This window comes from Lupinus angustifolius, unplaced genomic scaffold (genome assembly GCF_001865875.1).
Source record: "Lupinus angustifolius cultivar Tanjil unplaced genomic scaffold, LupAngTanjil_v1.0 Scaffold_6_169, whole genome shotgun sequence".
NCBI lineage: Eukaryota > Viridiplantae > Streptophyta > Magnoliopsida > Fabales > Fabaceae > Lupinus > Lupinus angustifolius.
In genome coordinates, this window is record NW_017717604.1 from 17,470 (window position 1) to 36,145 (window position 18,676).

Here is an 18,676-nt window from a genome sequence, read left to right on the forward strand (position 1 = left end):
TTTATTCGTGTGTAAAAAATTGGATTGAGTGAACTAAAACCCACTACTATATCACTTTAATTAGCGGATAGGTCAGTTAAATTTCCTACAGGCATCTTGGAGGATGTTCCTATCAAAGTTGGGAAGTTTTACATTCCAACAGATTTTGTAATATTAGAGATGGAAGAAGATGCACAAATTTCAATCATACTAGGTAGACCATTTTTGGCTACCTCTGGTGCTATAATTGATGTTAAAAATGGAAAACTTTCTTTAAGTATAGGGGATGAAAATGTTGAATTTGATATTTCTAAATCTATTAAACAACCTTCTCTTGAGGACTCGTGTTACAGGATTGATATGCTGAACCAAGTAGTGAAGGAGGAAGTGCCTAAAGTGAAGTATGAGAATCTCTTGGAGAGAAGCATGTTGGGAGGTGACACTTCAAATTTTGATGAGGAAGGAGCTAAGGGTAATGAATCTATAAATGCAAGTTCAACACTCCCTACAACCCGCATGAGGAGAGCTTGAGGGTCATACATAAATATGATAATTGGGAGAAAGGGAAAACACCTAAAGTGGAAGTAAAAACTCTCCTTCCACCTTCAAGTATGAGTTCATGGGATCTTGTGTGATGCGTAGAGATCAACCGTCAAGCTAATGACATTAAACGAGCGCTTCATAGGAGACAACCCATGTTGGAGTTACTTTTTTTTTAATTCATTAATTTTAGTGTTTTAGTGTCGGCTTAAGTGCCTCCCTGAGTTTGGAGCCTTTGTAAGGGGATGTATATAGTGCCGGCCACACCAAAAAAATCACAAACTCTAAAAAAAATTACATGGAAAATTGCTAACACGACAATGACTTTTAGCTGCCTCATTCAAATAGGATATTTGCACCTAGTCCATCTAGGACATATGACCATTTGGGACATTTTTCTCTTCTTTTGTAAATACTTCCACTACACTCATTAAAGCCAACCACTTATAATTGGTACATGAGTTAAGGATACTTCCTACCTAACTTGTGAGTTTCCTTTTTCTTTCTCTTATTGTTTAGATTTTTACATTGGGGACAATGTAAATTTCTAAGTTTGGGGGGATTTTTCATTTAGATACTTTATTCATGTCATCCATACCATATAGATTTTAAATTTTTTAGGTTGAATATTCATACTATCATGCATTGTCTTATGTTTCATATATCATTTTCCCAATGCTTTGTTCTATGTGTTGTCTATATATTTTAAATGAAAAAAGTATGCATGAATGATGATTGTTGATCTGTGACCCAATTGAAGAAAAAAATTGTGGATAAAATAATAATATAAAAGACATTAGATTTAACAATTATGAATTACATTTGGTTAAATAAAGGTCTTTGTTTCAAAATTTGTATTGAATGTATCAAATGTGAGAAATTTGGGTCAATCACAATAAGGATTCTGATTTGAATTGACAATTGCATAAAACCTTTTTTTCTTTCATGAGTGCATAATTTTCAATGATTGTACATTCTAGAACTTCATTTGTGACTGTTTCAAGATTTAAGTCTATCTATGTGCATTAAAATATAGAGGCAGTTATGACTTTTTCTTTTCACCTTCAACCACTTGCTATAAGCATTGAAAACTCATTAGTTACCCACTTTTAAGTCTGAAATTTAACGATTTTTCATAGTTACTCAAATGAGGGTTTGAGTTAATTTATGATGCTTGGTTGAAGCAATGAAAAAGGTAAAAAATGTCATGTGTGATGAAAGAATCCATAAAAAGGTGAAGAAGAAAATAAATAAATAAATTTCACCCCTTCTCTTTTAGAAAATATAAAAAAATAAAATAAATACAAAGTATACTAAAAGAGATGGGACTGAAAAAAAGTATATTGTAAGGAGAAAGGTTGAATGAAAAAAGATCATATGATAAAGTAAGATCTATTAAGAGAATATCAATGCTTCAATCATATGTCTAAAAGATTTAAGTATTTTGGGAAACATTTGCAAGCTTTTTGAATTACCTTTTCTTTTACTATCTCACCTTAAATCATTCACCTTGGCCCCATTACAACCATTTAAAGACTTCTCGACTTTTGCATGCATTCAAATACAGTCAGTGGCAATTTGGTCTATAATCAAGCATATGGTAATTTACTTTCATGAAAATTTTAGAGCGAAACACTATGACCGTTAGTTAACACATGAGAGTGATGAGAGAAGAGTGACCCTATTTTATGTAGTTGTTATAATTCGAGGACTTAGCTTGAATTAAATTTGTTTATATTTGTCTTGTCTTGATGTGTGGATTGTTTCAAAACTAACATGAGATTGCTTATTATTTTGGGTCATGATTTTTATATCATCATTCATACATGATTGTGAAAGTTAGACATGATACTTGCTTGAGGACAAGCAAGAGATAAGCTTGAGGGGATTTGATGAGTATAAAATTATGCTACATTTGCATTACATTTAACTTGCATTTTAGGACATAATTAGGATTTCATGATTGTTTTTAGCTTTTATTTCTCTTTGTTCGGGTTGAGTGGGTGTTTTTGGCTATATTGTGCAGTTTGGATGGATTAAAGCTAAAAAGAGTAGAGATTAGATGCAAGAAGATGGAATTCAGTGTTGAGGCTATGTGAAGACTAATTGAAGGCCAAAAGAAGTCATAAATATTATATTATATTCCTATTTTTTAGATTTGTTTTGTTGGACTTAGCCCAATATTTTGTAATTAGGATAAATGAAGTTTCTTCCTCATGGATGGTAACTTTATACATTACATTACAATTCTCTAATTTAGAATTTGATATTCTCTTCTCTAACATGAGTGAGTAGTTCCCTTTGTTTCAAGGATTGGGGCTATGCCCTTTTACATTCAATAAATATTTGTTCTTACTTGAGTGTTGTGATTTGAAACATTAAACTGAGTTTGATTCGTATGAGTTGTCTGGCCAACAAATTACACATCTTAGATACATTGGGAAAGGACTGAGAGGTGAATCAAACTATCTTACCATTTAGTTATTCAAACTAGAATCCTAATTCACGAGAGTAATATTAGGATTCTCGGGGGTTTTTAGAATTCACCTTGGGCTGCTACGAAGCGATTGAAAAAAAAGATCCAAGTAAAGGATTTGATTGATAAATATACCACGAGAGTAGGTGCGACTTCAATTGAGTACACATGTCGGAGCTCGAGAAAGAATAACACATATCAAAGAACAATTCACCTTCATAACTTAAAGTTCATGAAAAGGAGCAAAACAATGATTTGCGAGTGTAAAGGCGGTAACCCTTATCCTGGAAACTCTTCCTAAATTAGATTTCAATCCTTTTTTACTATTTGCATAATTATTCTTGCCAATTGTTCAATTGTTCTAAATTCACTTTTAATTCCTATTTGAGTTAAGGATAAATTAATTGTTATAATTCAAGGAGTTTTCCAATACTCGTGGGATCGATATTTTTTTACTTGAAGACATAATCGTGCATTTGCGATTTGTCCTATCAAGACTCAATTCAAACACAAATTAAAGTGCATAAGAAGTGACAATGACAAGGAATTTATTATGAGAGATTTCTATCTCTCCAAGGGAATCTTGCATCAAACTACATGTATTAAAACCCCTCAACAAAATGGTATTATTGAGAGGAAGCATCAACACATCCTTGCTGTTGTAAGATCCTTAATTTTTCAATCTAACATTCCCCAATGCTACTAGAACTATGCAGTTTCACATGCAATACAATTAATAAATAGGCAACCTAACAAATTTCTTAACAACAAATCCCCTTTTCAAATCACATATGACTACTTGCCTGATATCAGAGACCTAAAGGTCTTTATAAGCCTCTGCTTTGCTTCCACTCTACTTTCCCAAAGGAGTAAATTGGATCCTAGGTCCAGAAAATACATTTTCATAGGTTTCAAGGATGGAACCAAAGGTTATATTTTACTTGACTTAAATACAAATGAAATTTTTTTATCAAGAAATATCTCTTTCTTTGAACATTCTTTCCCTTTTGAGAAGGTTAGTCATCAAACTGCAGATAAACAAAACCTTCCTATACTACCTCTAAATAGCTCTGACCCATTCTAATACCAATTATATTATTATGCTCAGTCTACACCCAATAATGACATTCCAATAGATGATAACAACTCTACTGATACCATACCTGCTAGATATGCTATACAAAGCTAATGGTGAAATAGAGAGATAGAAGGCAAGATTGGTAGTTAATAGATTCAACCAAATAGGAGGGATGAACTATATGGACACTTTCAGCCCAGTAGTGAAAATGACAACAATCAGAACTTTCCTTGCTCTTGCTGCCATACATAATTGACATCTCTACCAATTGGACATCAATACTACCTTTTTATAAGGAGACCTCAAGGAACTAACTTTCATGCAAGTTATGAGTTGTTTATCCTATCATTAGTCATCTCCAATATGTTTTATAATAATGATAATAAAGTGACGATTCAAATGCTATTGTTTCCAGTGGCGGATCTTGACCGAAACCTTAGGAGAGACAATAATATTTAATTATAATTTATAATTAAAATTAATTAAATAACAAAAATATAATTAAACATACATTATGGATCAGAGGTAAAATTTTCAACTAGTATCTTCATAAAAACGTCAAGTCATTTGGGTGTAGGTAAATGGAGTATATCTGCTCCAAAAAATGTGTTAGTCTATATGTTACATTTTATAATTTAAAATTTTAATAATTAAGTATTTTTATGGCAAAATATAATTAGTAACACATAAAATAACACACTTTATAGGATAATATTATATATATATATATATATATATATATAACAAATGCGAAAAAGAGAAAAGAAAAGGGAAATGGGGAGTTTCAATAAAGATAGGTGAAGTGTTAATGATGGAATAACAAGTCTTCGAGGTTTCATTTTGACCATCTTTTGTATTCTTTTTTTCTATTCTTTGCATGAAACACTGCTGCGGCTGCTGAGCTATTTTATTCCCTCTTTCTCTCACACTAACCTTAGCTTTATCTATGAGTCATGTTAGTATTATCAAATTTGAATATCAAAATTTTAATGTATGAACACTTTTTTATCATGTATTCTCAGCCTGAGTTTAAGAAAATCCTATATGTTTATGTTTTTATTTGCTTATTATCTTGTTTTTATATAACACATGTTATATCTATCCTATGGTCAAGGAATTAATCATTTTTTGAAGGTTTGTGGGTACTCATCAGAATAAGTGTTGCTCATATGAATTTAATCAATGATATTTGGCCAATATGATTCTTATAGATTTAGTAGGAGATTATATCACTCGAACAATATCTTTATAGTACATATTATCTTATTTAAATACATATATTTTAAATAGAAAATGGGTTGTATATCCAAATGTAAATGTTTTAACTTATTTGTTAATGCAAATGAAAATAAAATTGTAATATTTATATATTGTCACCGTAAAGATTTATAAACAGTTAGTATTCATTATTTATAAAACTCTTACAATATTTTTGCATATAATTTTTCCTCTAAAAACAATGATATTGTATATTCAAACTGTAGCTAAAATATCTCTACTTTTGAATGAAAAGAACTCTTCTATAAGAATATATTTTTATATATTTTTTATTTATTTAATTAAGAAAACTTAGACTCTTTAAAATTTTAAATATCACATAATAATTTAAGTCTAATACTCCACTCTCAAATACTAGATGGTAAGAATGAATGATTCAAAGATATTGTGAGCTCCATTCTCTTGGGGAAGGGTAAAGGGAAGTAGAGGCAAACTGTAAAGAAGAATAAAGAAGGATTCGATTCTCTCATTGGGAACCGTTTCCATGCAATTGCAGATACCCTCGACCAACTCAATTGCATTCTCATCTTTGCTATGTGTCATTGTGTGCGTACTTTTTCCTAGCAAAGTGCATGCTAATTATATCCTTAGTTTCTCTTTTGTTTTTTGTTTTTCAATAGTTATATATGATATATTAATATATAGTCATGTACTTTTTTCTTCACTTTTCTTTGGTTTATCACTTTCTCTCATTACAAAAGATAATCTATACCTCTAATGGTTGTATACATAACTTAAGGGTTAAGAACATTAAATCTATGGATATTACACTAACCTTTTTCTGGGTACAATAAAAGGTATTTAATTTCTCACCCTTTTGGGTAAGGAACTAATATCTTTCAGATGCATAATTATCTCTTTCAACAAATGTTGCTTAGAGGAATCAAACTCTTAACATTTTAGTCATATTTGAGATCTAACTGAGTCTTATACAATTAGATCAACCCCTTATTGGTCTCTTTTGGGTTAGAAGAGAGTTTAAGAAAGAAGGGTAAAAAATGGAGTGGGACTCGCTAAATTTCTTTCTCCTCTCATATTATTGTTAAACTTATTCCTGAAGGTTTATGTTAGTATAATACTAATCTATCTTTTAAAGCATAGAACCATATTTAGATATCATGGGGTCTTAGAGGAAATTTATGTTTATGTTTGAGGTCTAGTCTAATATAACTAATATATATTGGAAAAAGATGAGAATGACATGTCAACATGTTACTTATAATAAAAGAAATTGCTAATGCACACTCGAATTCTCAAGACTTAAACAACGTCAAAAAACCCACTTGGACACTTCAAAAGTTGACCCAAAATTTCTAACTGAATGGAGACAAAGAGAGTCCAAAGAGAAAATAATAGGCAATCACAATAAGAAATAATTTCCATATCTGATTTATTAATGTTTGTGAATATGGAGTGTACCGAACATATGCACTAAATCTACTAAGTCAAGTAAAATTATACTACATCATGCTAAGGCAGAAGCATTAGGACCAACTATCAATAAGTCTATTAAGTCAAGGCCAAGTAGTATGCGTCAAACTGCTAAACCAGGAACAGATTGTGTGATGCTAAGCTGGTTCACATTGTGACTTGTACTTCATGTTCCAACACTCTGTAGCAGTGATGCAAGTTGTGCATATTATTCATGTCCAAAGTTGTATATGTTGTTAGTGGTTTGTGCTTCTAGAATGCCTTTCTTGGAAGTAGGAGTGCTTGTTGTTGTGCTATTGATTGAGCCAGAAGATTGTTTAGGCATATCTTGTTGTGGATTTGGTGGAAACCCATGCTTAAAGTAGCATGTATCCATTGTATGCTCATCATTGTTATAGTAGGTACATACTTTTATGGCAGTGCTCTTATTGTTATATGATCTAGCAGACCCTCGACTTTGTCCATATCCTGATCTTCTAGGGTTGTTTCTTGCTCTTCATGGTTGATTCTGGTTGTTGTATCCCCCTAGTTACCTTGGATTTGTTGAATTGAAGAGAATCTTATCATCTAAGTCAGCTGATTCTAGTTGTCCTTCTTGTTGTAGAAGTAGTACAAATGTTTTGTTTATAGATGGAAGTTGATCCATCAATAAAATTTGTGTTCTTGATGTTCTAAAAGTTTCATTTAGCCCTTTTAAGAAGCACAAAACATATTCATTGACTCTGATGACTCCTTCCTTGACTATCATATCCATAGGAAGCACAACAATGTTATCCCTGAAATTACTGCTGCTAATAATGAGGGTCATCAAGATCCCTCTGATATTGAGGACATAAACCTTGCATCAAACAACAATGCCCCTCCTCCTGTTTCTAACCAAGATTCCAGAAAATCCAACAGAGTAGGGCAGCCACCTAGGTACCTACAAGATTTTCATTACAACCTTATCCATTCTCATAAACAACAGTAATGAGCAGGAGTATATCACCCCCTATCCTCAATCATATCCTACAACAACTCTTCTAATACTCACCTAAATCATATCCTTTCTATTACCACCAACAATGAAGCTAAGACTTATAAACAAGTCATTACATCCCCTCATTGGATCAAAGCCATGCAGGATGAACTTAATGCCCTTGAGTTAAACTAGATTTGGGAGCTAGTTGACTTACCTCCAAATAAGAAACCTATTGGCTACAAATGAGTCTACAAGATTAAGTTCAAGTCTGATGACCAAATAGAAAGATACAATGCTAGACTTGTGGCAAAAGGGTTCAACCAAACTGAAGGCCTTGATTTCCTAGAAACTTTTGCACCCATTGTTAAGCTAACAACAGTAAGAATTTTACTTGCCATTGCATCTTCCAAAATTTGGATAATCCATCAGTTAGATGTCAATAATGCATTATTGCATGATGATCTAAAAGAGACTATTTACATGACCATCCCACCAGGGGTCATATGCCATCATCCTAACAAGGCCTGCAAACTAAAAAAATCCCTCTATGGCCTAAAGTAGGTTGGGAGACAATGGTTCACTAAACTTTCTTAATCCCTCTTAGCCTTAGGCTACACTCAATCTCACCATGATCACTCACTCTTCACCAAGAACATAAGATCCTCTTTCACAACTCTTCTAGTCTATGTTGATGATGTTGTTTTAGCTAGAAATAACAAGGCAGAGATAGACATTGTCAAGACCTACTTGGATAGAAAATTTAGAATCAATGATTTATGTACTCTAAAATACATCTTAGGATTAGAAGTTGCAAGATCTTATACTATTATATCCCTCTGCCAAAGAAAATATGCATTGGATATACTCTCTAACACTAGTTTCTTGGCTGCCAAACCTGTACATACTCTTATTGTCAAAACAACCAAGCTTCATCAAAATGATGCATCACCTTACCCTGACCCCCCATACTATAGAAGATTAGTAGGAAGACTCATTTACCTCACTAATACTAGGCTAGATATATCCTATGTTGTTTAACGATTAAGCCAATTTATGGCTCATCCTACAACCTGCCACTACAAGGCACTGATGAGTGTGAAATAATGCTACATTTGCATTGCATTTAACTTGAATTTTAGGACATAATTAGGACTTTAGGGTTGTTTTTAGCTTTTATTTCTCTTTGTTCGGGTTGAGTGGGTGTTTTTGGTTATGTTGTGCAGTTTAGATGGATTAAAGCCAAAAAGAGTAGAGATTGGATGCAAGAAGATGAAATTCAGTGTTGAGACTATGTGAAGACCAATTGAAGGAACAAAATAAGTCATAGATTTTATATTATATTCCTATTTTTTATATTTGTTTTGTTGGGCTTAGCCCAATATTTTGTAATTAGGATAAATGAGGATTTTCCGTCAATGATGATACAATTGACACTTTACATTACAATTCTCTAATTTAGAATTTGGTATTCTCTTCTCCATTATGAGTGAGTAATTCCCTTTTTTTCTAGGATTGGGGCTATGCCCTTCTACATTCAATAAATATTTGTTCTTACTTCTATTTCATTGAGTGTTGTGATTTGAATCATTAAACTGAGTTTTATTCGTATGAGTTGTCTGGCCAACAAATTACACCTCTTAGATACATTGGGGAATGACCGAGAGGTGAACCCAACTATATGATCATTCAGTTATTCAAACTAGAATCCTAATTCACGAGAGTAGTATTAGGATTCTCAGGGGTTTCTGGAATTCACCTTGGGTTGCTACGAAGCGATTGGATAGAAAGATACAAGTAAAAGATTTGATTGATAACCATACCACGAGAGTAGGTGCAACTTCCATTGAGTACACGTGTCAGAGCTTGAGAGAGGATGACACATATCAAAGAGCAATCCACCCTCACAACTTAAAGTTTGTGAAAAGGAGCAAAACAAGGATTTGTGAGTGTAAATGCGGTAACTCTTATCGTGAGAACTCTTCCTAAATTAGATTTCAATCCCTTTTTACTATTTTCATAATTATTCTTGTCAATTGTTCAATTGTTCTAAATTCACTTTTAATTCCTATTTGAGTTAAGGATAAATTAATTGTTATAATTAAAGGATTTTTCTAAATCCTCGTGGGATCAATATTTTATTACTTGACGACATAATTGTGCACTTGAAATTTTCCCTATTAGGCACTTAGTAGAGTTCTGAGATATATCAAAAGAAATCTTGACCAAGGTGTCTTCTATCCTATCACTTCTTCTATTCATTTAAAAGCTTTTAGTGGTTATTGCTTGTGTTGATTCTAGGAATTCTATTAGTGGTTATTGTGTTTTCTTGGGAAATTCCTTGATTTCATGGAAATCTAAGAAGTAAACTACAGTTACTAGATCATCCTCAGAAGCAAAATATCGTACATTGGCATTAACAACTTGTGAGATTCAATAGTTCACCTACCTCTTACAAAACTTCAGCATTTCATTCATCCAACCTGCCTTGTTCTATTGTGACAACAACTCTACAAGATGACACTACATTAGGGACAAGCCATGCCTCAATATATTTTGACAACATGCTGGACACACCAAGGATTTAGCTTTGCTAGGCCTCTGATTTTATTTTGCTTCCAACTTGATTATTTTTTGTCTAGCAGCTTCTTTTCCCTTGGTTTTAATAGTTAGCTAAATCAGTTAGGTAGTTTGTTATTCCTTGCCAAGTTCTCATTTTTTTTCTTGGCTTGCTTATGGTTCAAGTCACCTTATATATATACCCAAAGGGTTTTCCATATCATCTATGAAAATTAAGAGGTGTTATCCAAACTTATAGAGTGGAGGAATAGAATAACATTAGGATCAATATTCATAATCAATTTTATTCGTTTGAAACTTCACTTGTTATTTAGTTTGATAAATTTGTTTCGTGAACCAAACAAGTTAAATTTGGACTAAAAAATGAGTTTATTAAATAAATGAGTCAAACTTCAGTCAAAAACATTTCGACTCATTAAGTTAATGAGTTGACTCGATTATATACATATATACATGAGAATGACTCAAGTGAGAATAATTCTTATATAAAAATTATGATAACAATAAATTGGTTGCACGCTCTCAAATATAGATTTTAAGATTAAAGGTATTTAATGGTCACATCACCACTTAAAAAAATCATATGTAATTATCTTATATAATCTTGATGATTCAAATAAAATACAAGGATACATATTAGTTATTCTTATTTTGTATATTAATGGTTGTCCTCATTTTACTCACTTTATAATATACAACATATATAAACAATCTTTATTACATGAACCTTAAATAATAACTACTTAAATAATAACTACATTTATTATCCATCAGCAGCACCCTGTAGATCTCTAAATTTATGCTGACAGGCAACAAAATTTTGAGCTCGTTACTTGTTCGAAAGTTCATGAACTTCAATTGAGTTAAATCTGAGCTAAAAAATAGTTTTACATTAATCTCGGCTTAAAACTCGACTTGAACTAATCCGTAACAAGTTGAGCTGGTGGATTAGCCAAGTTGGACTTGATTTAACTCGTTTCTGCTCTCAACCAGAGCCTCTAATTCCATTTGTCTCCTCCCAGTTCAATAATATTTCCTATCATCCTCCAAACTCCTAAATTTAGCATAAATGTTAAATACTTAAAATAAATTTTTGAGATAAACAATTTCTCAATGTTTAACATTAAATAATTATCACAATAAAATTTATCAGTAAATAACCTAAATTAATAATACACTAAAGGTCTTATAAAAGCAATTGGAACCTTAGGCGATAGCCTCAATGCCAAAGTTTAGTTCAAAAAATGAATCTACTAATATCATACAACATAATATACAAATATCTATATAAAATCGGAAGAGTGGGTAATATGTGATTGAATGAAGGATCTTGTTAATGAAACTAGGCAACTAGCCTATGGAAAAAATGAGCAATAATCACTTAGAGATTTCAAAGCTTAGCAGTTGGACTAGGTGGCTTGTTGGTGTTGCTTTCATTGTTCATTCCCAAACTGTTCTTCACTACTGTCGCTGCTTCTTGTGCAATGCTTTTTACTTGCTCTCCCGTCTATATATCATATAATTCAAACTAAAGTAAGTGTTAAATGGATAGCATATAATAATTCTATATAGTTTTTTAATTTTATCATTATATGAGGAAAAGCATTTCGATGTCCTTTCATATCCCACAGGTGAGAGAAATGAAAATTGACCATCTTCATTAATGGAGGTCCAATACCATATAAGATTATGACATGTGGAATTTAAAAAAATTGATAGTTTAAATTTTAAAATATTTTTAGGCAAAAACTTATTATAAATGATGAAATAAATTTGGGTCTCACATTCCATTACTGGAGAAGATCACAGCATGAGAGAAATTAGCCTCATAGTTCTTACATTAATTTTGTCTCCATTCTTTTTTCCATGTTGTAACTACAAGTCACCCTAAGATATACTAGCTCCATACAATTCATTTTTTTAAAGGTAAATACAATTCATTAATAATTATAACAATGATAGAACAAAGATAATAATGATTGTATAGCTTGTGAAATAATGTTATTAATACTTCATATTGCTTATTCATACTTCTTTTGAATTAATCACAATTTTAATTTTTTTTATTTTATAGAATTATTTTGTATTAATGGGGAGTTTGATGAATTAGCATCATGTTAGGAATCTATCATTGAGTATAATAAGAAACTCAATATGATGAATGATGCTTTCTCACAGGCCCACCTAATACATTAACATTTCGGGTTGAGTTCCTCTGATGTGTTTATCTTACCATATTAGTATATCACACTCAATATGATTGATATTGTCCTATATGAATGTGTAGGGTTTTCTCAATCTAATATTTATCGTTAAAAGATTGATTGCATAATAGTAGTAATGTGCTTGCCTGTTGAAGGATAGCAGTGGCTTGCCCAGCAAGTTTAGAAGAAGTGTTTTGGATAGATTGACCTATAGTTGTTGCTTCGTTGTCCATATTATCATCTTTTCTAATCTGAAAAAAAACACAAATTGTTTTAGTTAATTAGAGAAATAAAAAACGTGAAACAAAACAAAATTTCCTTATTCTACATAATACACTTAAATGTGCTATGAGTTATACTTTGTAGAACTCATTGGGAGATGAAACACAAAATGTTGAATAATCAAATGGCTTATCAATTTTCATTCATGTATACCTGGGTTTGTCCATCCATTTCTTGTGTAATATCCTGAATTTGTTTTGTCATTGATGCTAAGCTATCTTAATTGTTTCTTCCAATGTAAGTAATTCACATTTTCATGCATTTCAAATTTATAGCTTATGATGCCTTTACTTCTGCCAACAATTTAGAAAGGCTTCCCAATGGTAGAATCACATGATGAAGAACTATTTAAGGGTAGGAACTTTTCAAAGAAAATTAAAGCCATTAACTTGTGTAGCAAGTCATTAGCTGCCACAGGTTCTCCTTGTTTTTAGTCATCTTTTTTTTATATGTAAAATTTATTAAAAAAATAGAGGGAATGAAAGTACCTCAAATACAAATTAATACAATTGAGACTACTAGCAAAAAATACCAGCACAATTACAAACCCAACTCACTATTACTATAAAACATTTCAACACAATTTCATTATGGGTTTGTTTGGAAGTTAGATTTTGGAGAGGAAAGAATAGAAATGAAACATTTGGGAGTCATCTCAAAAGTATATTTCATGGTCCCAAGCCTTCTATTTTTCTTCATTACCCTCCAAAATTCAACTCTTAAACTAACCCTAAAGAATCCAAAACATCTAAATTCACCTGCAATAACGTTGTAAACAAAAAAAATTGGATTAGTAATATTGTAGTAAAAGTTAAACATTTTTGTACATAAGGCGCTGATTAGGGTGCCCATCTATATGCTCCATTTAATAATATTTTGGCCTGTACAAAATCTTTAAAAAAATTATATTAATACCCTATTTAATTAAGGAGGATTTTTTAAAAATCGCTGGTTTATATTATTTGAGATCACTCTTTAAGAATATCTAACAAAAATAAATTAATATCCTTATTAGATAATAGTCTCTAAGAATATTGGATAATTGTACTGACATCTTTGATTCAATTAGTTGGCTTATCAAATTTTATAAAGAGTTTAATATATATATATAGTATAAAACATTTTGTATGATAACTATATAATTCAATAAATGTAAACATATAAATTGTGAATAATTCATTCAAAGAATAAAAATCTCTTACACTATTAATGGTGGAATATCAAACTCTATTATATAAACTTCCATCACTTTTTAATCTTTAATTGGCTTTTAACCATTAAATTAAATTTTGACTAAATTATACTTACTCTTAAGTATCTTTGAAATAAAATAAATTATCCCTCTTTTTTTTGCACCTACGCAATTCACCCTTAATTTATATACATAATTATATTGATTATCCTTAAAAGGGATGAGTATAATCTTTTAAAGAAAAACAGATGATGAATGTAATTAAGTTAAACTTCAAGGAGCATTGATGTATATTACTCTTAATTAATTGTACATTAGCTATGATGAAATATTTATATGTAAATTTGCATATAGAATTTGACTGTGAAATCACTACTCTCTTTTGTTTTGCATATTTAAGCAATATCTCCTTAGAATTGTTGATACATTTTATAATGAGTCATAAATAATGAAGATACATTGACTCTTATACTATTTGGACTTGGATTTATAGTATAGCATATTTTATGAAAGGCTTGTGTGAGATTAAACAAAGTGGTATCATTTCTTGTCTATTACCATTGTCATTAGAATATATTTTTATTTTAAAGTAAATGACGATTCATAAGAGCCTGTAACAAATAAAAACTTCATTTTTATTTAAGTCTCACACATTATTTTATAATTTATTACAACTATTCATGAAATAAGAACAACAACATTTTTTTTCCACAATAGTAAATATCATTTTTATTCTTATTTAGGTCACATAACGTCCACCTTTTCCCATAACAGCTGCATCTCTTCACTTTCCATTGGCTAAGAACAACAAAAAATTGTTCTTATTTAAGAACAAAAAGTAGAAAATAAAAATAACACAGTGGAGAACATAGTAAGAATGTTCTTATTCCATTAGGAACAACCTTAAGAACAACTATTGTGGTTGGTCTAAGTACTTAGGAACTCAAACTTAAAGACAATCACAATATGCTTTATTTTATCATCAACACTTAAATTAGTCATTGGTAACGATATAAGACTAGAATCAAGAAATAATTTAAATGAAATATAGTGCATAGATTGTGAATTTACTATCATTATAAAATAAATATTAAACATAGGTAGATAACTTGAGATCTAATAAAAAATTTCCTTTATAAAAAATGATAATATTAAAATGTTGTTACTAAAAAAATAATAAAACATTTGACATCATTTTATTATTCAAATATTTGTTATTTGGTGGGAATAATATGTTTTAAAAATGTTTAAGGGAATAATAAATGGAGAGAAAATTGACGTTTAGTCCAACGAAAATTGAATATCAATTTCTCCACTAAGTTGGAAGAAATAATTATTGTCAAACTTATTAGGTATTAGGGTCAAAACTTACATCGTCACAATTCCTTAGATGATGAGTAACATCGTAAAAAAGAAGTAGAAACATAGTAAATTAAAAAAAAAATTGGTTTTGGTCTTTTATAAATGTATTAATAATTATAAAGTGATATTTCTTAAATCAATGTTTGGAGACCCAAGCTGGACATCAAAATGGAAGCAGTCTTGTATAGGTTTTAACAAGTTTCACTAGTTAAATGTCTAGTTCAACTACCTAGGTTATTCACGTTTTAATTGAACCGGAATTTCACTTGGCGAAAGTGAGCTAAATACAAGGGTGGCTTCCTGTACTCCCTAAAGATGTTTGATTATCTTGTTGGGAATCCTTCATAATTGATGTGGAAGCAAGACCAATGAATCTTGGTAGATGAACCATTGAGTATATTCAATTATGGTTATTCCAAGGTCATGGAATTATTCCTTGACTTATGAGAACTTTGAAGTCTAACTTAGAAAGTTGGAGTATCATTTTTCAAGGTGACTTGAAAAGTATGACAACAATTAATCATCAACTATGTCTTTATGATGAAATATTCCTTCCCTTCACTATATATAAGGACTTGTAACAAGCAAGTAAGATTTGTATCAACTTAGTGTGAGATTTGTATTCCTAGTGAGATATTAGAAAGAGTTTGTATTTTCATTCTTTTAGGGTGAAATTGAGTGTTATCCTCTTAGTAAGAGAGAGTTAAATATTATAATCTTACTTTCTATAGTGAAGATATTTTCTGAACTAGGTCTCGTTGTTGTTTTCTTTTCACATTGAGGATGATGTTTTTCCAGGTTAAAAATTTTAGTATTATTCTTCAACTCTTCTCTATTTTCTTTATTCACTTGTCATTTCTGCAAGTGTCCATTATGCATCAAACATAGGAGAGAAATTGGTTATAAATTTTCTAAGGGGTGGCTTCCTGGACTACCTAGACATGTTTGACTATCTCACTGTTGGATCGGTCAAATTGTTATATTAGGTCTAGTCCAAATAACACTAGCTTAAATACCTAAAAGAGAAGAGCAAATTATAATCAAATTTAATATATAAATTTACAAATAATTAATTTATTATAGCTTATGTATAATTAATTAAAAGTGAATTATTCTGCCATCCCTTAAAGTTTAAATTAAAAATAAATTCATTTTTCTCACTTTCTTGTTTAAAATATTACATATGCTTTTCCTATGTAAATAATCATTAAAATATATGTGCATAAATTAGAAGTAATTTATGTATGACTAAAAAAAAATGATGTTTATTAATCTAACAAAAACTTGTGGGGTATTAGTGATATTTACATTCTTTTTTTTAATCAATTACGGCAAACAAGCTTAATGAGTCCTCGAGGAGTGTGACTTACCAACTCATAACCCACAACTATATCATATTATCATATTATTATATAATGGTTATCATCATTGAAACTTGAAAGGATGGTAACGTGACAAAAATCTAGAGGCTCATTCCCTGTATCAAAATCTCTCCCAATTTTCAAAAACGATATGTAAACTCTACCACTGCCTTAAAACGCCACGTGTCTTACACGTGTCACGAAGTTAGACACGTGTTTATCATACACATCCCATGAAATATTATAAATAGAACATGCATTGCAATTCAAACCTCGTCATCACAAACAAAACTACTTGCAACTAATTCCCTAAAATAGAAAGTATTTTCGGTTTATAGTTAGTGAAATCAACTACACCTTCTAAAAATGGCATCCCAAGATCATAGCTACAGGGTTGGTGAGACCAAGGGCCGAACCGAGGTAACAAATAACATTCAATTTAATTCTTACTACATTTTACTTTCTTTTTTTTTTTTCCTTAAATTTCATGCAACCTTCAACCTTTGTTCTTGTTAATTTGTTGCTCCCATGTTTCCTATCACCGTGAATTACTCCAAAACTGATCAGAATATAGATCCACTTGCAGTCTTATAAAAAAGGCGAAGTTATTCATACATTATTTATGCAAATTTTAATTATGTTAAGATTTCTTCTTACTTGTAAAAGAAAAGTGTATATTTTTCTTGTAATGTAATAACTTCATCCTCCAAATGAATTCAAATTAACATTAGCCAAATAACCTCTTAAAGTTTTGGTAATGTAAAATAGTTGACGTCTCATTAAATTCAAGATATTTTGGTATCTACATTATCTAACATTAATATTCACCATCTTCAATATTAGATGTTGAATCCATTGTACATAAGAAAAATGTTCATTTGACTAGTTTTTCTAACACATATTTTTAAAAGATTAATATTTTACTAGAATTTTTTTTGTATATTATCCTTTTTCTATTGAATCAACATGTTTCCATTTTTTATTTTATAAAAAAATGTGTAGCCTTAGCAAAAAGGAGTTAACATAACCTTGGTTGATGGATTAGGAAAAGACCAACCAGATGATAAGCAATATTGGAGACAAGGCCCAGGCTGCAAAGGACAAGGCTCAGGAAACAGCCCAGGCTGCAAAGGTCAAGGCCCAAGAAACAGCCCAAGCTGCAAAGGAAAAGACTCAGGAGAATAGTGGTACAGCTAGAGAGAAAGCCTCAGAGATGGGCCAAACCACAAAGGAAAAAGCCCAGGCTGGAAAGGACAACACAGGTGGGTTCCTTCAACAAGCTGGGGAAAAGGTGAAGGGTGTGGCCCAGGGTGCTACTGAGGCTGTCAAAAATACACTTGGATTAGGACAGAATGATGAAGACAAGGAGCATTGCCCTACCCACAATCCTAGAAACTACTAATATGTTCTTTGTGTTACTTAAATATTATGGTTCACACAGCATGCTTTTTTTTATTAATAAGCTGTGTCCCTCTCCCTCTTATATCTGAATGAGGGAGTGAATGTTGTTGTACTATTATCTTGATTCTGTATTTTAACTTTCTATTCTCAGCTATGTTGCAATTCCATTACTTTCCCTTCATCTTAACATCCAATTTTACCTTCTCTACTCTTTAGTGTTTGTGTTTTGCTTATGTGCATTATTTTTGTGCCTCGTGAAAGTTGTATTCAACTTAAAATAAATATGAACAATTTTTAATATATATATATATATATATATATGCATATATATAATTTGGAAATTACTTTAATAACAACATTTCTAATATAGAAATTATAATATCAATAAATTTGTGATACAACTATACCAGGATTAAAAAATAGTTAATTGTCATATGATCTTTAAAGAAATTATATGCATTTATCTTTTACTCTTCAACATTCAAATAAAATTATAATAATTAATATTAATTTGTCATTATTTCTTACACTAATAATTGTGGTTACTTATTCTA

At 30.8% G+C, this 18,676-nt stretch overlaps 1 protein-coding gene across 1 annotated transcript; it reads left to right on the forward strand.

The window, feature by feature from the left end:
* Window positions 1-16,993: 16,993 nt before the first annotated feature.
* On the forward strand, window positions 16,994-18,309 carry LOC109337475 (late embryogenesis abundant protein 2-like). Its single transcript, XM_019574454.1, has 2 exons — window positions 16,994-17,141; window positions 17,767-18,309. Exons 1-2 carry the CDS (start codon window positions 17,088-17,090, stop codon window positions 18,121-18,123), a joined length of 411 nt encoding a protein of 136 aa, XP_019429999.1. The 5' UTR covers window positions 16,994-17,087; the 3' UTR covers window positions 18,124-18,309.
* Window positions 18,310-18,676: the final 367 nt, after the last annotated feature.

Excerpts from the sequence above, each read along its gene's own strand:
- LOC109337475 (XM_019574454.1), top strand. The coding sequence starts at position 17,088 with ATGGCATCCCAAGATCATAGCTACAGGGTTGGTGAGACCAAGGGCCGA. Across the intron at positions 17,142-17,766 it reads AGACCAAGGGCCGAACCGAG|GAAAAGACCAACCAGATGAT; the intron begins GTAACAAATAAC and ends TTGATGGATTAG.